Source organism: Oculina patagonica, chromosome 4 (assembly GCF_052425735.1).
Source record: "Oculina patagonica isolate OP01 chromosome 4, crgOcupat, whole genome shotgun sequence".
NCBI lineage: Eukaryota > Metazoa > Cnidaria > Anthozoa > Scleractinia > Oculinidae > Oculina > Oculina patagonica.
The window spans coordinates 46,196,649-46,218,996 of record NC_135761.1 but is presented as its reverse complement, the minus strand read 5'-3'; the positions used below and the strand labels follow the sequence as shown (position 1 = coordinate 46,218,996).

The 22,348-nt window shown below is 37.3% G+C and overlaps 2 protein-coding genes across 9 annotated transcripts in view; one reads left to right on the top strand and one right to left on the bottom strand.

Moving 5' to 3' along the window:
* The window catches only part of LOC144652525 (gamma-aminobutyric acid type B receptor subunit 1-like), a 58,526-nt gene extending 57,044 nt beyond the window's left edge, over nucleotides 1-1,482 (bottom strand). For 7 of the 8 annotated variants that reach the window (XM_078512561.1, XM_078512560.1, XM_078512562.1 and 4 more), the window contains exon 1: nucleotides 1,174-1,314. The gene's annotated coding sequence lies outside the window, so the exon portion shown is untranslated. Of the gene's footprint in view, nucleotides 1-1,173; nucleotides 1,330-1,425 lie in introns of those variants that run through there. The other variant, XM_078512555.1, reaches the window with a different exon arrangement.
* Nucleotides 1,483-5,448: 3,966 nt separating this feature from the next.
* LOC144650332 (glyoxylate reductase/hydroxypyruvate reductase-like) lies at nucleotides 5,449-15,933 on the top strand. The gene is made up of 13 exons (XM_078509985.1): nucleotides 5,449-5,725; nucleotides 6,951-7,081; nucleotides 7,976-8,048; nucleotides 8,640-8,685; nucleotides 9,334-9,404; nucleotides 9,873-9,961; nucleotides 11,044-11,124; nucleotides 11,561-11,593; nucleotides 11,968-12,039; nucleotides 12,732-12,795; nucleotides 13,559-13,616; nucleotides 14,332-14,404; nucleotides 15,059-15,933. The coding sequence occupies exons 1-13, from the start codon at nucleotides 5,565-5,567 to the stop codon at nucleotides 15,178-15,180; spliced, it is 1,074 nt and encodes a 357-aa protein (XP_078366111.1). The 5' UTR covers nucleotides 5,449-5,564; the 3' UTR covers nucleotides 15,181-15,933.
* Nucleotides 15,934-22,348: the final 6,415 nt, after the last annotated feature.

The window sequence follows — 22,348 nt, the reverse complement described above, 5'->3', positions numbered from 1 at the left end:
TTGATAAAATTTACTGTCAGCATGAATGCGCAACTTACTTCGAGCCAGTTCGACTGTTTGTAGGTAATCTTTTTGTAGGTTAGATATGGTATATTTTCCCCTTTTAGAAGACTTATAAGGATTATAGGGCATACATTTCATTATAGGATAAATTGCTGTGACTAAACATGTAAATAAAAGAACTTCGAGATAAGGTAAGACATTCATTCCCCGATCAATTACCCAAGTAAATATTATACTAGAACACTATGGCTTCCTTCCCGCCCTTTTCAAGCTGCTTGTTCATAACGCAATGCGCATGCAGTTATTTCGCTCTCAACTAGCTTCAACTCAGTGGAGCGGCACATTCAGCCGTTACGTCGGTCTGAAAATTCGGAGCTCGTGTCTACGATTGCACTGAATTTCATATCGATGGGAGAGTAAAAAGGTAAATAAGACACATTGTCAAAAATCAATTTTAGATCTATCTGAGAATGAAGGGCACCCATTTTTTGCTCCGGAGCTGTATAAATACGCTTTTAATGTTTTGAAAAGAGCTCGGTATTAATTTTTAATTTTAAGATAAAATCGATCTTTTTTTTTCACAATAGCTTTGACGAGCCATTTTAATATGCGACATCATTTCATTGTACTGAATATACCAAGATATTGCTTCTGCCACTGAAATATGATGGAAAATTGAAACTTTTCTGTACTATACATATTTGAAGCGTTCCAAATAGGTACGAGTAGGTATAAAGTTCGATATTTATAGCACTTGTTGGCTGCTCGTTTTCAGTTTTCAGAGTAGCGAAGTATTTCACCTTACTGGGTAAATTTGAAAAGGGTTTTTATTTTTAACGTAATCTAATGTGCCAAATGGTGATTCTCACACACAGTTCGTGCATCTTTGCAAGTCACAAGTCACTTGGCAAAAACACATTGAGATTTTTTAGGCTGTATGTTTTTGCCCAACTATTTACTGGTTTGATTTGTACTTAACAAAAATATAAATCCATCAACACTGTCGGTGGCAGCGAATATTCTTCGCTATTCACCTTTGCAAATGTTTGAAACTCGATGCCGTTTCCAGGCGACCCATCCAATTAAACCTTCACCCAACTCAACGTCAATACAACTAATTTATCTGAGCTAACGATTAGCATAAAAAGCGATAAATATAAATTCTGTTACCTTTTCAGGCGATTCACCACGACGTTTTCATCAATTCGTGAGGCAAAAGTCGCATACAAACTTTACGGGCGGGGTGATATTGTTACAAAGAAGAGGCGGATAGTCTTCAATCTACAGCCGTTGACTCTAAGCGTGGGCTTGACTTTATAATGTTCTCTGCGTGGGGGAGGGAGAATGAGATCCCAAAAGATGCCAGTTGTCACGTTAGTTCTTCGCCTAACCGGGCTCATTTTGAAGGGGTCTGAACACTACCTTGAGAGCGTGACGTCATGAAATGGCTCTTCCTCAGAACAGTTCGCGCTTCCAGATCTGCCAACGAAACACACAAGAAGCTAATAGAGAAGGCCTACGACTGACCACATCAATTCATTTGCCTCCCGATGTTAGATTGCCTTAAATTTAAGAGATAAATGAAGATTTATTACATACGTGTTCAATATTGAGATAATATTTACCTTTCAAACATAGAATTAACTGAGTCATTTCGGTCTTGTTTTACCATGAACCGTATCAAAATGTCTAATTCACGTCCAGATCCTTTCGTTTAATTCGTGTTGTAACCGTAATTTGCTAAAACTCCCTGACAACGCCCAGCAGGGAATTTTTGCAAATTCATGCTCCTAGCGTTTTTCTCCAGGTTCTTTTCCCACCACAAAGACAGCACTTCCAAATTTCAATTCAATCGAGAAAACAAGGCCCCACCAGCATATAACCGTGTATAAATAAAGGTAATTTATGTTTAAATTTTTTTATTATTTTTCGAATAACAAAATGTTTTGAGAAACATTTAGGGAAGATACGTTTTTGCTTGCGAGGAGGGAGGGCTGGGGAATTTTGGTAATTGTTTTTTTTTTTCAAAAAAGGTTTGACCCTCCCCTCCATTTTAATAAAAAAAAAACTCCAAAAAAATGGCCCAGCTCACCACGAGTCTCTTGTAGCTCAGTTGGTTAGAGCGCCCAACCGGTATCTGGGAGGCCATGGGTTCGATTCCCCTCCTTGTCCCATGCTCGTGTCATTGTTGAAAAATTCAACTTCATTATTTATCACCAAGCTTAATATTTACCATCTTTATTATTTACTACACACTTGATGATTTCGACATTGCTGATCCTAGCAGTATGCAGGACGTGTGTCACATATCAACCCAGTAAATGGCCAAGCTCACCACGAGTCTCTCGTAGCTCAGTTGGTTGGAGAGCCCAACCGGTATCTGGGAGGCCATGAGTTTGATTCCCGTCGGGGACTCAGAATTTTTCTTTGTCCCATGCTCGTGTCATTGTTGAAAAAATTCAACTTTATTTTTTATCATCGACCTTAAAATTTACCATCTTTATTATTTACCAAAAAATTACTGAGTATCAAAGAAAAATGGAAAGCTTCATGACAAATATTCTCATTAAAAAATCCTGGAAAAGATTGTGACCCTGTCCTTGAACTCCCCTTAAATAGCTCACAAAGAGGTATGGCCCCCTTTTGGTGCTCACTTTGACTGATGACCCTCCCCTCTGTGGCCCCAGCCCTTCCTCCCCCCAAAAATGTTCCTTCCCTTAAGAATAAAAATCAGCGATAAGAAAACGGAACGACTTTTCGATGACTCAATCATCGAGTCATCGAAAGGTCGTTCAATTTTCTTATCGCTGATTTTTATTTATAACTGGTTATTATTTTTATATTTTTTCGTTTTACAACTAGACAATGACCTTATGGTAAATAAAATCCCTTTTCACGCAATATTTTTTCGTCCAACTTACCTCGCCCTATATTAACCAGGATACACATGAATGAGACGAAAAAAACTACATCAAATTCCAAGGCTAGCTAAAGGCTAATTGTGGGCAAAAAATGAGGGAAATCGATTTTTCGATTTATGCCGCGAAATCAATTTTTTGATTGAAATCTGCTGAAAGTCGTTCTTAAATATGATCGACCCAACTTAATTTGTCAGCACTGTTGCGTTATTTCTTTATATCCCCTAATGTGTTGACAACAGTTGTTGCCCAATAGGGTTTTTTCAGCCTAGTTTTGTAATTAGTTTCCCTCGCTTTGAGTAGGATTCAAATAAATCTCAAACTCTCCCCCCCAGCTGCTTCAGTACAAGCTACTTTCTCATAGAACCAGTTGTCCGCTAGACAAAAAATTTAGAGAGGAAGCCACATCAGTTCTAGCTGGTTTGTATGCGGGTCCTCTATCCAGGTCAAATTGGAATTTGGAAATGTTTGTTTTTGTGGAGAGAGGAAACCCGGAGAACCCGGAGAAAAACCCTCAGAGCAAGGACGAGAACCAACAACAAACTCAACCCACATATAACGCCGCGCCGGTAATAGAACCCAGGCCACATTGGTGGGAGGGGCGCGCTCTCACCACTAATGGGCGAGCGGTAAAACAATAACGTTGAACTGCAAAACATTGCTTTTGATGGAAAGAAATGTCCAAGTTTGTTTTAATTTAAAGTTGCTTTGTAGTGCTATATTTAGTTTAACGGAATTCCTCAAATAAGCGCCGCATCGCGACTGCGGCGCTTATTATTATTTTTGTCCCAAATGCGGCGCTTATTCAGGTAAATATGGTACACATTTTCAAGGGAAGAACAGGTTTACTTTTAAGGAGGCTGTCAACGGTTTCCAGCACTTTCCAGCTCTTTTACTTTGATGGGTCAGTACTAGAAGTCTTTATCAGTAGCTGCTACAATAAACAAACAAAACAAAAAGTCCAATCATTGGTAAACAAGTTATTTTCTTGACATCACTGGTTACCACAGCTACAGTATAACCTGTTAAAAGCACACTTAATTTTAGCTATAATGCTAATGTCAAGATGCAACTGCTAGCGGTCTAGGCACCTTAAATTTGCAAACATTTGCATGCGGAGTACGGACAGGAAAATATTTGTCTTTAAACTTTGTGTATTTTTATTTTCACCATTTTTCCAAAAGGCGAAAAATGAAGTTAAATAAACGCGGAAATTTGTAATAATAAAGTATTTGAAATTTGTTTTCTGTTCTCAATATGGACCAATAAATATTGACTGATAAATATGTTCGTCTTTGGCATATTTTGAATGGTTGTTGGAGCCGGCTAAATTATCCCTGTCAAGACCAAATGGGCCTGACATGACGCCAAGGGAATTTTAACTTTGCACTATGGAATAATAAATAACCAGACCCAAGTTCAAGATTATACGTCGACAAGATTTCCTTCAAGTGAAACGCCTGTTGAGCTGAGCGAAATCGCCGATGTAGCTATGGGTTGTGTTCCGGCTTGCAGTCTTGCAAAGGGTCTTGTTTTTTTACTGTTTGTAGTTTGAAAAGAACTATCTATAGTAAGACTTCTTACCTTTCATTCTCTTCTAATTCTCTCTTCCTCCTATTTTGAATTCGTTGACAAACTTTGAAACTTTCAGTCGACCGTTGCAGACTTCCAGGAGTTTTTGAAGACAGCACTGAGAGTTGACGCGCGCGGCACAGTAGTCGCATTTTGGCGCGAAAACCGCGAAACACCTTGTCACGTGATCCTGTCATTCACAGAACACGGCAATGAGCTGAAGTGCGAAATGGTTGCTAGAACCTGGAGAGAGGAACCTGGAAAGAGCAAAGAGACTAGAATGCAAAGTTTGAGACTGAAATTTTGAAAAATAAAGAAGAGCTGTATGGAAAAAAAGTTTCTAAATAGAAAAGCTTGCCCCAGCCAGCAACCTTTTTACGCAAAAAAACCAAAAAAACCAAATTTGAATTTGGATAAATTCAAATTTTAGAGCCGTTATTTTCCTTATATTATAGTACTGGCCCTGAAGAAGACTAGCTCTGCTAGTTGAAATATTGGCCAATAAATCTTGCCCTCCTGCCGTTGTACCAGCCTTGCAATCAATTTGGTTTTATAAGCACTTAGAGTGACGTCTGGTACGAGCATTTCTTGAACAAGAGATCCGGCAGCAGAGAAGCCAAGCAGTTTTTTCTTCGTTGCGTGGTCCCCTGCATCCAAACTGTTTTTGTTTTTTCTTTTTACGCAATTAGCAAAGGGAAAGGCATCGGAGACAGCAATGGATGGATAGTCCAAGCGGCAAAATAACTGGTTCGTAGTTATTTCATACCATTTTCACAGTATTGTTCTACAAACTTTTTGCTTCGAAAATTATCAATTTTCTTAAAAACTTAATTTCTTGCTTCGAGTTTCCTCTGACGCCCGATCTAAAAATAGACGGCTCCAGGATCCAGGATTCGTTCCCAGTATCCTTCCATTCTCACTCTACCCGGCCAAGGAACGCCTGGCTGTTATCTCACAAATATCAGATCATCAATTTCGGGTGGGTATACTGACTTTCACGTTTGATCGCCTCCCGTTTGGAGCTACGAGTTTGTTTTCCCAGTTACGTTAATTCCTTGTACTTGCTTTGCTATGTCTTATACGCCTTTTGTTCGGCTGTGTCGTGGTTTTGTTGGCAGACAACTTGTAAAACCGATTGTTGCGCGCAACATGGCAAGTGCACAGAAACACAAAGTTCTAGTCACTCGAAACGTTCCACAAGCTGCTATTGAAATCATCAAGTCTTCTCAGAGGTAAATATTTTGTTGTTGCTTGTTGAATAATGCAATTTACCCCGTACTATCCTTAAAAGACTTTTGTATTTGCAAATGTTTCAAAAGAACTTGTACACGTGTACAAAGTTTTCCCAGACGGTCGGAAATTTAATTTCTCGTCATTGTTGATGTTTCGTTGTCTTCGGCTAACAATAAAACATAAACAACGCTCTCCAATTATTTATTGATTATTTTTCTTGCGTAATCTTACTTGGCGGCTGTCTTGTTGTTAAACTGAAGGAAGATTTTTTTAGTTTAATTTAATGACAAATTAAGTTGGGTCGATCATAATTTGGTTTCTCGATAAGTTAATATCTCCTTTTCACGGCTCATAAAGGTTGTGTTACACGGGACAAATTGCAACAATAAATTTCTGCGCAACAATGTTGGCAACATGTTGCGAGATTTTGAAAGTTGTGTGAAAATAAACGTGCAAGGAAGAAACTGGAATTTATCCAAAAAATGAAGTACTATTTCAGCATCCAGAGATGCCCACCTTAATTAAACAAATTCAAATCTTAAAGATTGTCAGTGTTGCAAGAGGGTAACTCTTCTCTATGCCTAGAAATGGCTGCTCAGAAAGAAATATTTTTCTTCACGTCTAAGAGATTTTACAACCTGTCTGGTAGCCAGGAGATTTGGTTTATGTACTGGGGATTATAATCCTGGACAGTTGGCATTTTTGATATCTGCAGAATTGTCAGGAACATGTATGCATCACTAGTTTTACTTGGCCTTTCAATAACACGCGAACTCTAAAGTTCAAAACCCAACAAGTGATTCCATTTTTTGCTGCCATCAATTGATCATAATTATTTTTTGCGACAACCAACGAACCTTGAGGAGGGGGGCGTTGGTTTTGTCGGTTTTCGCCCCGAAAACTGCAGAAATGTAAAAAATGTATAAGAAAAAAACTTTTTAAAAAAATCTCCAGGTGCAATAGGGCTTTTGAAATTTGGATTTTTTGTGTGCGGTTTTCGGTTTTGGTCGATAGTTACTGCGGTTTTGCAAGTGGATCTAAAACTGCCTCTCACAACCCATCCATGTGACCTTTTAAACCAGATGAAGTAAACTTCTGCTTCCTGAGAGGTCTGCTTAATAAATGATTGACAGCAGTGAAAAAACCTAACCATTGACTAGAGCAGAGTTCACATGTCATTGAATAACACAGTTACTTTTTTCTTCCAATCTGTATTGTTAAAAGCTGTGATTTGGATTATTGGGACTCAGAGGATCCAATTCCAAGGGACGAACTTCTGAAGCGAGTCGCTGGTCTTGATGGACTTTACTGCCTCCTCACAGAGAAAATAGATTCTGAGTTACTGGATGCTGCAGGTGAGGAGGGGAAGAAGAAGGTCCTCTGTAGGGGGTCGCAAGTGGGGCATAATTGTCTAAAAGTGAAAAAATGCCATATTTTACATAATGTACATGTTATGTGTGGAACCTGGAAATGTCCATACCCACCCCAATGAAGGTCATTAGAAATTCTGAAGGGGGGAGGGGAGAGCATCTATGGTCAAAGGTTTTTGAGGAAAGTATAAAGCTAAACTAGAATTTCTAGAAGGAGGGGGGGGGGGTTCAAACCGAACAACCCTTCTCCATAGGAGGGGTATAGATATCTATTCTCTGTTATGTTAAAAACAATAAGTTTCCTGCAACTAGTCTTCTCAAATTTCTCTTGAAATCTTCTCACAGCTTCGAACACTACCTTGTTTGGGGGGCAAACATGGCTAAAATTATTGTAAATGGATGGGATTATGGTCAATTTTTAAATCAGCTATATAATTTATGCGATTGAAAACTAGACTGTCATAGCAATCTGATCAGAGTAACAGAGGTTTAAAGCTTGAGGAAGGGGGAGAATAAAGTATCCTCTTACGGGTGAAATGAATTTGAGGTGCACGACCCATTAAAACATTATTCTCTTCAAATTTCAGATAAATTTCACTTTAAATAGTAACTTTTATATGGAAATCCTGTACAATTACTGTTAGGTATATTTTAGCTATGTCCCCTTTCCTTCCTCACCAAGATAGCATCAGAACAGTATCACAAACCATAAAAAACTGCACTATCTTTCCTCCCACTGTCTTGATGCCTAGTGAGTGATGAAGTTTTTAAGACAGCACTTGGGAAACATTTTATTCCAGCATCATGAAAGTTGAAGGCAAACTTGGAGCATATGTTTAATGTCATCCTTCTTTGTCTTTTTTTTCTCATCCATTGCAGGTTCTCAGCTTAAAGTTGTCAGCACAATGTCAGTTGGTTATGATCACGTCAGTCTACCAGAAACCGCAAAAAGGTGACAATAAAATTTGTTACTAGGAAAATTTTAGTTTAAGGTGTTAGGTTCTCATTTAAGATGTCTTCAATTTCATTACCTCTTTTAACCCAGAAAAACAAATGGGTACATCTACTGGCCAGTTGTTTGGGAAACTGGCAGAGAACTGAGGGTAACCTTAAACAGCAAAGTGTCCAATCCACTGGAAAAGTAATACTGCTGTCAATTGCATCTAAGTGTGAACATGTGATGAAAATTAATAACATGTTCTTGTAAATATAATCATTACTGGTTGTGCTTAATTGGTTTATCAAATTTTTTGGGTTTGAAGGAATAAAGTCAAGTAGACTTTATTTAAGCACGGTAGCCCATTAGGCTCATAGAATGGTAACCAGAGGGGGCCAGTGCATCTAAAAAATTTACATTAGAATTTGAAAAGATAAAAAATACTAAGCTAAATTACAATTTCAGAGATTAATTCGAACCACCCTTCGAAAGTAAGTGCATGGCAATACAAAAAGACTGCAAAATCTGCCTGTAACAAGAATTGTTATCTATTCAAAATTGCAATCCTTAAATGTTGATTCAAAAGTGTTTCTGTTGTATTTGTAGGGGTATTGCTGTGGGTCATACTCCAGGAGTGTTGACAGATGCTACTGTAAGTTAACCATTGTACAGATCAGTGTATTATTCAGTTTTTCTGAGTCCACCCTGAACACCTACCATACATTACAAATGAAATACTTCCCTCTAAAGTCCCAGAGGCAAAAACCGAAAAAACAAAGATGTGCTTTATAGATTTCTTAAGTTGATATTTTTAGTAACCAAGTTTTTACTGGGCTTCTGATATTCTGCGATGTTGCAATTTTACACAAATATTATTTTGCCTAGTGATGTGGACAATGTGTATTATTAGTGATACCTACATTTAAAGAGGCACAAATTATTTTTCCACTTTTGCCAAAAAAATACCGGTACTTTACACATGTCAGGCACGGACCCAGAAAAAATGCTGACCGTTTTCCAATAACACGAGCGCTGAAGGAGCGAGCCTGGGAGCATGCTCCATAGTGACCAGTACCACTACCCCAGAAGCTTAAAAGTCACGTTTTTGATCTTGAAACTAAGAAATCTTCTTTAATTCCAAAAATATACATTCCTTTTAAAATCTGACCGATTTCCGTAAAACGGTGAAACCGGTCTGGATCTGCGCCTGCATGTGTTGATACAGTAATAATATTAATCATCTGTAAATTATGTGTGAACATCTGCACATTAAAGAGAGATCAAACCAATTCTTTTGAAGGCCACATTGACAGTAGCATTACTTCTGGCAACTCAACGACGACTGATTGAGGCTGCTGGTGAAGTGAAAAAGTAAGTCTCATTTGGTTTTATTTAAAACGTACCAATTCAGTAAAGGCCTGGTAATACGGGCAACATTTTTGTTCAACTTGTCTCGCAGCATTGTTGCATTGCAAGTTGAACGAGTTGTTGCCCGTATTACTACTGCGCGCTCAACTTGTCTCGCAACAAATTTCCAAGGTTGCAAGTTGCAGCAACATGTTGCACAAAGTAGAACCGAGTTCTACTTTTTGCAACAATTTTTTTCAACTTGCAACACCAAAATTTGTCGCGAGACAAGTTGAGCGCACTGTAGTAATTTGGGCAACAACTCCTTCAACTTGCAATGCAACAATGCTGCGAGACAAGTTGAACAAAAATGTTGCCCATATTACCTGGCCTTAAAGCTCATCTTTCAAGCTTCCTTAGCTTTAATGTTTACGGAAATTTATTCTAAAATAATTCCTTTATCATGCAATGTTTTATTCTCTTTGTTTTTAGTGGTGGCTGGGGCACATGGAAGCCTCTGTGGATGTGTGGACCAACCCTTAAGGGCAGTACTGTTGGAATTGTTGGATTTGGAAGAATTGGTCAGTACTTTGAAACAACCCCTTGCACCTTTCTTAATCCTGGCACTCCTAAGAGCACTCAACATAACAGAAAATTGCAAAATAGTTTTGTTTTGCAGAATGTTAAAAATAAAAGTACTGTTGCTGAATAGCTTTCGTTTTAATAAATTAAAATATACAGGGTTCAAAATAGCAGCCGGCTGTCGGCGGTAGCCGGCACTTTGACGACACTTGCCGGCTACTGCCGAAGAAATAGAATATTATGCTTTGATCGACCAACTAAAATCAAAGTTGCTGGAATGTTGAAGTAAACATTTCATATCAGGCAATAAAGCAGCTACAGGGCTAGAGAGTGCGACTCACTGCGTTAATGCGACCAAAATTTCATCTTTGGCGACTAAAACTTTTGGTTTTACGGTTTTACATGTACGACTTCATTTCTGTGTTAAGATGAATAACGGGCTGCTCCACCTTCTCAGGTATTTTGTCCCTCCAGAAAAGTATATTGGAAGATCTTATTTACTTCTCAAACACTCAAAATAAGAAAAGAAGTCACATTGCTCCAATCCATTCTTTTGGAATGCCGTAAAACATTCCATCACTTCGGAAAGCTTGCAAAGGGCCGACTGTGTTTGAAATCACCCCAGAATACATTGCAAACCTCTGGGTACGTCCTATGGGTACGTCATGTATGCAAATGGTTTGTGTCCCTTGAAAATGCATAGCTCTTTTAACAGCCGGAAAAATATGAGCCTTGACAAAAAAAGCCGACAAATTCAGGCTAAAAACAAAATTTTATTTTGAACCCTGATATATCAGGGTTTTATTCACAGACTTTAAAAATGTTAGAATGGCATCATAATAGACAGTGTCAGTGTCCTGAATTTGTGCATTCTTGCATGTTTTGATTCCCTGGATAATTAAATTATCCTTTTTGCTTGCTTGAAATTTGATTTTAAGTCACTGCCTACAATCCTGATGCTCACTCGCTAAAATATGCCTGTATTGCAAGCTAAAGCTGCTGCAACTCAATCATTGGCTGTGCCTAATTATCCTTTGCCATTTGGCATGCACTGAAGCAATGTTAAATTTTGTTCTTTTAGGTATAGCTGTTGCACAAAGACTAGCTCCTTTTGGTGTCTCAAGGTTCCTATATGCTGATGTTCACAAGAAATCAGAGAATGGTACGACTGGAGTTGTTTGCATTCGTTTCTAAGAAGGTCTAGCTATAAGTAACAACAATGACAGCTAACAGTGATTTGCGCATAAACTGCCGATCATCCACATTGAGTAATACAATTTAAAGCCTAGTCTTTATTACACAGTACCTGCGAAAACTTCAATTCAGCTATGTAAACCGAGACTAAACTAGACTTATAATAAGCTAACTCTCTGGTTACCGGTAGTCACTATTGGACCTTCCCCTGCAGCCTCCTTGCCCTGCTTAGTAAGAAATTTGAACCAGTATTGAAATGGAGAGGTGATAAATTCATATCTTGTATTTTCACTGGTCCTTCTCTGCCACTGCTGACGTTGTTTCATGGCTGCTTGTTTCCTGTTTGCACCAACTGACTATACTGCAATCCTGATTCAGATTCTTGTGTTTAAATTATGTTTCAGAGGAAAAGTTGGTATCGCCAAGAGCAGAACATGGTAAGCTTTTTAATAACTAAAATGTTTGTTCAAATTGATACATATGTGGAATTGTATTATTATTTCAACAAATTATTTGTAAAACTAAAATGTACAACTGATGTTCATGATACTTCAAAGTAGTCTGATTTGGTAACTGAAAGCTTTCTAAACATATAGATGGAAGAAGTATTTTTAAAAAAAGAATTGTTTGAGTGAATTCTCTTATGATTTTTTAAAAAGGAAAGATGTTTGGAGACCAGACTCATTTCATGCCGACATAAAAGCCGACAATTCCCTATGTTTTACGCCAGACAAGGAAATTTTGAGACAAAAGAATACCATATTCGTTTCGAACACTTGTGTTTCATGAGTGTACTGTGTTTATATTTCAGTTGATATGGACACCCTGTTCAAGGAGTCTGACTTTGTGAGCGCACATACTGCTCTAACGCCAGAAACAGCAGGTAACATAAATCTTGATCACTGAAGAGTTAATGGCATTGCATACAACTCTTGTTTTACTCTACTCATTACTTAATCCTTTGACGCCCAAATTTTCCCCAAAAAACACTTCAGCAACATTTTGATAAAGATTCTGTGTAAAAACGTACAATATTTTACTTTGGTGCATGCGCATAAGCCAAAATTTTCAATTTTTTTTTTTTTTTTTTTTGCTGAACCGTTCCAAATTTTTTTTGCCCCTTTTGCTTCCTTTTTTTCTGCCTTCTTATTCTCCTTACTTTCTACTCTTCATATCCTTTCTTTTGGCCAAAAAAGTTTTGACGTTATCATTGGAAAACACTGAAAAGGGGACCTTGACCAATTGCAGGTGTACTGGCCTGTTTAAGCAACGATTTTGCACCAAAAATGGATTGTGCTTTTCTTTGATTAGCTCTGCCGGAATGCAACCGATATTTAAAATGAACAGTCCTGTCGAAAGGTCGATCCAAGCTCTATCAGATTCTTATCACGAAATTCCACTGACGTGCTTATTGATGACGTCACGAGTGAATCAATGACTGCACCTCCAAATAGCGCCTGAATGCGCGTTTAGGAGTGAAAGGGTTAACGGAGAAAGAATTGGCAATTTTTTTAAGTTTGTCGTTTGTAATCCGTCTTACTTCTTACTCAGTCGTAACCAAATTTTTTCACATAGGAATGTTTAACAAGGATGCTTTCTCCAAGATGAAGAGTAATGCAGTTTTTGTTAATACCAGCAGGTAATAGTCAACAAGTGTTTTGGTTTGTTTGTTTGTTTTTATGTGGATTGAAGTAATTAGTTAACCAGAAGGAATGTTAACATCAATGTCAAATTGTGTTTTGCTTTTTATTTTCAATCGAGTATCGAAAACCAAAACCAAAGTGATTACTCTGGCCAATCGCGAAGGAAACAGACCATCCATTGAGCCAACCAATCAAATCACAAAGCAAATACATGTAGCCGACGCCGCGAAGCGCGGGAAAGCGTGTGCGAACTTGTTTGATTGGTTTTGGTTTTACTTCTGACTGGTCGAGAAAGTGGCGCGAGTTTTTAAACCAAACACTAAGCGTAGTTTAAAATGTTTTCGAACTCGGAGCGCAAATAAAATTTAAAAGCGTGAAATATTTCGTCTGATATCATCCAGACGAAATATTTCGAAACCCTTTTAACTAAGCGTAGTAATGCAAAACCAAAGAAACCCCGAATCACTTTCATCACTTTACAGCAAGGCGCCCAAAAGTGTGACCACTTTTAATTTATTCACATACTTCCGTGCAGATTTAATCCTAATCAGAAGTCAACTGGAACCTGTCCTTGGCTTCTGATTGGATGGTGGTTGCACGAAAGAATGTGAATTAATTAAAGGTGGTCACACTTTTGGGCGCCTTGCTGTAAGTAAAAACCGCTTTATGCATACTATGCTCTATGTTTACATGTTTCAAATGAAATACCACCTGATGAAAACGCTTATTTTTTTTTTTTTTTTTTTTTCGTTTCATTAGGGGTGGAGTAGTGAATCAAGATGATTTGTACGAGGCACTCAAGACTGGCCAGATATGGGTAAGTTGGTGTCTGCCAATATAAACTTATAAAATGGTGTTTTTTTTTCTTGAAATGGAGAAGAATATATTGTCTCTGAAAATATGCTGGGTTCGCGGGTTTCGTCGTTGCTTACCATCTAAGCAGTAGTAACAATTATATAAAACGCTTTTTCCTCGCAAAGTGAGTTTTTTTTTTTTCAGTATAGTCGAAGCTCTCCTTGCGACCCATCTCGTTTGAATTGTCACTCAAACTCTGTAACTGAACGCTCACGATCGTAAACGATCGTGACCGTGGCCAACTGGTATTTCTCTTTGTTTTTAAGCTCTCGTAAACGACCACACTGAAATATTTTGATTCATGTTGGTTATCTCTTTATTAAAAGTGTACACTACTTGATGTTCGTTGATAAAGATCTCGAATTAAAAGTTCGAGATGATATACAGCTGGAGAAGGTTTCACTCTAAGAATGAGGTCGGAAGCGTTATACTAAAACCTCTGCTAGGTACCCAGCCTCTATTGTTTCAGCGTATGGTCGTTTACGAGAGCTTCTACTACATATGCATACTTTTATTACGCTATTTTCTCCTCTTTCTGGACAAACTAAGGGAAAAGAGGAACTGCTCTTGGTCTAGAACTTGACAAAAGTTTTCAGAATAACAAAATGCCTATTCTGGCTGAGTTTTAGCTTGGATTCTGGCCTTTTCTTTATGTTGTTCGTTTGTTTGTATTGCAGGGAGCTGGTTTGGACGTTACAGTGCCTGAACCTCTTCCAACAAATCACCCGCTCTTATCTTTAAAGAACTGCGGTAAGAATTGGTTTATTTTGTGATGAAGTATCGACAGTCAGGAATATTTACGAGAATAATCACAACCCTTCAGAAACGTTCTTCGGGTGAACTTCGAAATGCCTCGGGTAACTCTTGAAAACAGTTAGAGGTCTTTGGGATTATCGAGCTAGCCTCGGAAATTTTCATTGTTATTCATAACCGTGCAACAACGTTTTATTTGTTTGGCACGTTTTTGCGTTTCTGTTTGATGCAATCAATACACTACTCATTAGCGAGGGTGGGGGGGGGGGGGGGGGTGGGTAATCTAAGAGATTAATTGGAAGTCGCTTTCCCAACAAATCACCCGCTGTTATCTTTAAAGAACTGCGGTAAGAGATTAATTGGAAGTCGCTTCGCTCTTATCTTTAAAGAACTGCGGTAAGAATTGGTTTCTTTTGTGATGAAGTATTGACAGTCAGGAATATTTCCGAGATCGTTTCTGTTTGATGTAATCAATACACTACTCATTAGCGAGGGTGGGGGGTAATCTAAGAGATTAATTGGAAGTCGCTTTCCCTTCTTCCCTCCCTGCCTTTCCCACCCCGCCGATACTGAGTAGCTTTTAAAGTATGTGCTGTTACTTAACTAGCAATATGAAAGTGACTAAAAAATTCTGTTGTTTATTTTCTTCAGTCGTACTTCCTCACATTGGCAGTGCAGAGGACTCTACTAGGGAAGCTATGGCTACTTTAGCTGCAAGAAATCTCCTGGCTGGACTTGCAGGAGAAAGTTTACCAGCTCAAGCTAAGCTGTAAAAACTCTATTTCATGACCTCTGAAGGAAATAGGAACTTTATAGCGGGAATCAATCTAGAAGGCTTTTCTGTTATAAAATTGAACTAGACTCAGAATATTTTTGTACCTTATGTTCCAAAAAATAATCAAGTTTAGGTATAGTTTGTATGTTGTTAAGGTTTTGTATTTTGTCCATGGTTTAAGGCCTATTCTTTCATGCATGCATTGCACGTCGAGGTACATCTGTCAATTATAAAAAGTGCACTCTCTTAACACAAGCAATGGCTTCAAAAACAGGCTCAATCCAACTCCGGCTATTGAATTACTGTGATATTATCCCAAGTACGCGAACACACTATATTAAGGTCAGGGAGGAAGAGTATTGAACCATTCAGGGCACACGTTGGAGCAAACGGCAGCAAAACATGCAGGTTAGACGTCGGCCTTTAAAACCATGTAGCAGAGTATGGGTTTTGTCAGAATGAGGCGTTTATCTAAATAAAACACTTTTAGATAGGTTGTTAGAGGTGGTGTGTGTGTGAGTGTCTAATATTTGATTGGTTTTCGTCCTAGAAGATACGCATTAGGTAGGTAGTATATATACTTAATTGACTTACAAGATATGAAGGATAATGTCATCTTACAATGTCTGACCTTCTTGTTTTGTTACTGAATTCGCTTGTATAAAATGCAAACGATGTGTACAACCTAGAGCCAGCCAGCGGTAAATATAGGTGTCCAATAAATAAATATTTGTCTTTTATTTCAACAATAGTCTGAATTAGTATTCTCTGCTGTGTTAGTTTAGTTTTTAATTTCATTTGAAATAAATGCTCTAAAACATCGGCGACTTTCGGTTTTATCGCTAATTTTTCTAGTTTGTTAAATGACCAAGGAAAATCAGGCTGCCAATCAGTCTGTAATTTTACCCCGAATCAAACACATTTTTCCAGGATTTTCACTGTTTAAAGACCGTAGAAATGGCGCGATAGAATGTTTATTTATTTATTTATTTATTTATTTATTATTTTTTTATTTTTTCAAAACGTAAGCGAAACAACGAGGACAGTAAGTAACATCACTGCAAAAGTTTTGGTTATTTTTAAGCGCCATTTCTATGGTTTGCAAGGGTGTAGACCAGAAAAAGATGCAATCGAATTGAAAGCCGTTTTCCGTCAAATAGAGGGAAAAATCAGTGAAGTGCGAACTTTTGCGCGACAGGCATTTATCCGTGTTATATTCGTTTCAAGAACGAGTTCTACTCAAATTTTATTTTCAAAATTGACATTATATAGGCAACTTTTCTGTGCCAATTAATTGCAAAAGACGCAGCTTTTTCCTTTTCTTCCGAAAATCAACTTGTTTTGCGTTACTGGTTATGTCATTTCCCATAGACCATAGCTCTCGCCCAATGAGCGCGCGAGAATTCTGCCATTTATCGAACAAGGTAAAATACGAAAAAATTCGATCGTGTGAGTCTCACAAACAACATGACTGTTTGCTGATCATCTTAAACACGCAAGATTTTAATACAGAGAAACACGAGTTGATACGGGTCGTGAATGATACTGGAGATATAAGACCAGACGGTATGTGCAGTAGCAAGAAAATGCCATGATGATAATTTGCATGTTAACGACCTGACGATGCAATAAGTGAAGAAACAAAAGTCTGTAAATAAATGATAAACTGTTGTTCTCATTGCAATTATGTGGTTGGAAAATGATTTATAACTGTAATTTGGTAATTAGCCTCAGGATTTCTAAATATATTCAAATACCGTAAATGGTATCACCTAAACGCCGTTCTCCGCGACTAATTCGCGTTTTCGGGAGAAACGAGGCAAGATTTCATATGATCATGAATAATTTGTCGATGACTGACGTTTTCAACGTTTTAATTAATTTAGTTTCCTTTCATATTCACGCTTACAACTGGTACAAGGAAAATAAACTTTGAAATAACAGGTTTCCTTTAAATATAACGTTTTAAAAGTGAAAGTATACTCTCGCATTTTTTTACTTATCAAAGAATGCTAACTGGGAACAAGAATCTAAACTATGTAGTAAAAGAACATTAGAGAAGATTGATATTGCTGTAAGGTCAGGTTTTCACTCACGAGATGAACTTATAAGGAGAAGGAGGTATAATATAGTTTAACTTATCTACTTGACTTAGCTCTAAGCCGGTATCATTTATGGATGATCAATTTGGCCTATTGAGCGATATTGTCCAAGGTCAAGAAGGTTTTGATTAAGCTCGAACATTTATAAGAAAACAATCGTTTGGTTTGTCTGCTGCACTCAAAGTGACCAAGTTGGTAACTATGAAAAAAGAAACATCTGATATGCGGTCATTTCCATTTACACTGTATTTAGTTTAGTTGTAGTGTTTTCTCATAAGGAAACAAATAAATATAAGTGCTTCAACCATTGATGTTTTAATACACCGTCATTGTCAATATTGTTTGTTCGTTCCTCAAGAGCGACGACTTCCTAGAAACTATCTCTAGGTCGGAAACAAACAAATAAACAAAGACTTGACTTCAGACTTTTATGCTTGTGGTTGAAATATACACGAAAGTCCTAAAAGGTTATACATCTGGTATTCTGCGAAACAGAAACCTTTACTTGAATTCAGGAAGTCGTTTTAAGGTTCTGATTACGTAAACAATATTATAAACTCGACGATTTTGTTCTGCTTGTTGGTCCCTGTCAAATGATGCTGGAACGTATCCACGGGTGAAAATTAAGCCGGCTTCAAACAGGAAACCATGTTACCCAGTTTCTGAATTTAAGTTTCAATTGCAGCTAACTTTGAGCATTTTGCAATACTTTACAGTAGTTGACAACGCTTCCAAAATTTATAAATAAATTTATAAAAAGGCGTTTCAACAAGCCGACTTTTTAATATTATAACAAGATATTCATAGTTCATAGGTTGCAAGCTTTGCTTCGCTGATTTTCAAGCACTCTAGTTTTCAAGCGCAATATTACCGTTGTGCTTCGGTTTACTGATGCTTTATAAATAGTCTCGCCGTAAAGTAATTAGTTGAAGGGCCCTTGGAAGTAAAGTGGCCATTAATTCAGGCGGAATAACACATATAAGATATTGCTGTCACAGAGCAGACAAAGTTAAAGTCATTAGTGAATGATACCTGCATTAGTAATTGGAATTCATAAGCGACGACAAGTCGAATTTTGTTTTAATTGCATGACTCTTCAAAATCGCGAGTCAGGAAATGCTAAGTGGACACTTTAATTGCTAATTAGTCGCTAACAAGCCAGGTGTATGTCTAACGAAGAAAGACGATTGCCGGTAGGACGTAATATCACTGAATCACCGTTAACAAGCATTACGGTGTGGAAACTCGATCATTACATGCCGCCATCTTGAATCTCTCGTGCCGAGCGAAGCCTGGGGAGACTACAAAAATGGCGGTTTGCTTAGTGCATGGTTTGCTTCGTTACAAACCGCAGTAATCAAAGTCATTAAACATACTATTAGAGTTTGCATGTATGTGAAACTCCATCTAAAAAAAAAATCTCTTTGTAATCCCTTAAAGTTTGAAAGCTAAACTGGTACCCTTTTCTTGTCTTTCTAGTGCTTCTGTAAGCCATTTCGTCTATTTTCGTTCTAACTGGTCATTCTGTTCCGTCACGTACTAACTAACGCTCTTAACTGATACGTGACTGACTTTATCCTAATTAATGCGTGACTGACCGCTGGAAACGAAGCTTGCCCGACAGAAACGCTGGAAAGACAAAAAATTGCACCAGGTAAGGTTTTAAGCTTCATTGTTGCTTTTTGAACCTAAATTGAGATCTATTTTGATTGAATTGTAAAGCCATGCAAACTTTTAGTACGTTTAGATAAGCTGTGGTTAAAAATTCCAGGCATTCCTCAAAGTCAAGAAAGCTTGTTTAGTAATTGTTCTCAACGTAAAGTTAATGTTTTTCAGCCCTTAAATTGTCCATTTCGTTATTTCAGTTAAAAACTTAATTAAAGTTCTTTTACCACCCTCCCTTGGATAAATGCCCCAACAGCTGAATTCTTTTACAGACGTTGACCTAAAAAGGAATATAGAGAGGGCCATAATCAAGCTGCAGAATTTTTTTCAAGTGGTCTTGTCAGTAGTTTGTGGTAAGTCTTCTGTTTCTCTCGTAGCTCAGTTGGTTAAAGCGCCCAACCGGTATCTGGGAGGCCATGGGTTTGATTCCCGTCGGGAAATCAGAATTGTTCTTTGTCCCATAATCGTGCCATTGTTGAAGAATTCATCGTCATTATTTTGCACCGACCTTACAAAAAAAAAGAATACCATCTTTATTAAAGAGAATCCATATTCTCTTGCAATTAACCTGTAATTCCAGAAGCTTTAATTAAACTATACAGCATCCGCTGGTCGCAGCTGGACTATTTACAATGAACAAATTGTTCCTAAATAGCAAACCTCGGCAAAATATTTTGAGAAAAGATTCTCTTGAATTAAACAAACAGGAAAATCGTGTACTTGCGGTCAGTGAGGATTTCTAAAAGTAAACAGTACTTCTGTTTTCTCTCAACATATGCATAGGTTTAGAATAAACTATTTTGAGTAACGTTAGACCGTTTAAACAAATTGTTAGGTTATAGGTTTAACGATACGAGAGGCAGAAAAGTTTGTGTTATTTCGATTTCGAGGCCTGTGAAATTTATGATGAGATATCACACAATTAAAGAAACGAAATTCTGTTCAAACTTCGTTGCGAAAAGTTATGAGTTTTATGAAACGGTTAGTCAAATTAAGTTGCGAGTTAACCTTTATTCAAAGGCTAGAATTTGCACAACACTCAAGAGATGACAGCTTTTCAGTTTTTATAGAAATTAAACATTTATATTTTTCTAACTTTACTAAGCTTTCAAAAGTAACGAGGTCAAAATTTCAGTGAAGTATTTCAGTAAACATTTCTAGATCTATGTTGAAATACAGAAACTACTTAAGCTTAAGTCGTACGATCGCGGTTTCGTCTCAGTTAAATTTCAATTTAAAAGCTGAATGCATGTTAAACACTCGTTTAACTTATCAGTATTTTTGTCTATTTTCTTTGTCACTAAACTTAACTTTCTGTAAACAAAACAACAGCCTACAGACGATCCCACGTCACGTGAACTTTCCCCGTCCGTTGTTCGTCGTACTCCTTCGTCAAAATTTCCTGAAAAACTTCCTGTGTTCAGAGGTAAAGCAATATCTTTCCGTAGGAGGCGGAATAACTGTTTCGAAAGTCGCACCTGTGCAATATTTGGGGGAAACAAGTGTAGTATTTGGTTCGGTCGATGTTTTTCTAACCCGCGAAAATTCACCACGACTGTCTCTGATATTCGAGGGCCGCCACAGTGTTTGAATGACTCTCTGAATTAGAATTTGCATTTGTCCACAGAACAAGTTTATCGTAAAGGTGAGTTAACTTATTAACAATGTTTTGGTGAACATTAAATGTATATTTCTTCATAATATGTAATGTAAATATTTCGAATTTTACCACTTACTGTAAAAATGCATTACCACGCGCACAGTAAAAAGTTTCGAAACGTGGTACGGTGGTTTATGGTTGAAGATACTAATGTTCACAAACCGTTATGTCTAGTTTCCTTGCATGAATGGCGACATGGCATTCAGAGTTATCTAATAAAATGAAGTCTAGCAGATATTTTAAGAAAAAAGAGCAAGGATTTTTGGACAAATTGATAGGAATTACCAGTTGAATGCATAACATGAGTTATAATCATAGTATTTTCGTGGTATACAATTACTAGTTAAAATTAGAATGAATTTAAGTGAAAATAGTATTAGACTTTCTGCACAGCTGTTCAACCAAAGCGAACTGAGGTTTCGTTTAGATATTTTACCCTTTGTTTTTCTAATTCACTCACCCTTTGGCTCTAGCTCTTAAAAACTAGAAAGGTTATCACCAAGTAAGCATTAAGTGGTATTTATTCTAATACCAATATTTACTAAAAATAACGTGGGTCACTGTCGAAAAAAGTTCTCAATTTCACGTAAAAACAAATCCAATTTTCCCTCCACATATTATGCCTTGGTCCATAACGCTTAATTTAACAGTTAACTGACCTACAATACTTTTCTAAATTTGAATTGTTCCAAATTTGTTTCAGATCGAGATGTCCTTTTGTGATTTGCTAGAGTTTTCCTTCATTCGTTCATTCATTCCTTCATAGACCAATTCGCATCACTACAGCATTTTTTTGCTAAAGCTTTGAGAAGACTTAATTTGTATTCTCTTTCTTCTTTTATTCCAAGGTTTTTGAGATACAATTTAGTTTTTTTTTCTGACGTATAACCCAAGTTTTGGGTAAAATAGTTATTTGATTTTTACTCGGTTGAATTTACAAACAATTGTTGTTAAGAATACTTGTAAATTAAAACTTAATAGTCGAGAGTATTTTTTTTTTTTTCGAAAAGTCCGAAAAACCGGCCAAAATATATCCATTTTGAATTGTAAAAATGCCATTCTTGTATTTAGGAACAAGATTCCTTTCAATTCTGAATTCTTGCACCCAGGAATTAAATAGGTCTTTTGGAATTTGCCGTAATTGTTGAAGTATTTCATATCCTAGAAGTGGGACTGATATTTGACAATTATTCCATGAGCACTCGTTGTAGCGCCGAGTTGGCTCTATCTCATATCCAACAAGCGCGAGTGGAATAATTGTTTTATTAAAATCACCCAAAGAATTGCAATATTTGAGCTCCCCGGCTGTTCTCGTTGACGCGTACACCTATCATATTTGTGCTCCATGGTATATGAAGCTCATATACCATTGCCTTTTAACCAATCAAAACGCAAGAATTGCAATATACCATTGCTAGTTTTTTTTTAATAAAAACAGCTATGTATGGACTTAATGGTTTTTAAGATCAACGAAAAAAATATGCTTTCGAAACGGCGAGCATACTCATGTAAGTAAATTTAGTGACAAAATATTCCTGCTATTCTTTTATAAAATGCCATAATATCATTTCTTTCGTCATGCCTCAATTGATCGCCATTGTTCTCGCCCAAAAACTATGACGCCATAGCGCAATTCATCATTACAAGTAAGACGTTGCCATAAAAGGTATTGAAGTGTCACTGTTACTTTTCTTTGCTGTATTCACGTTGGCTTCAAATGCCACTCTGGAACCTGTATT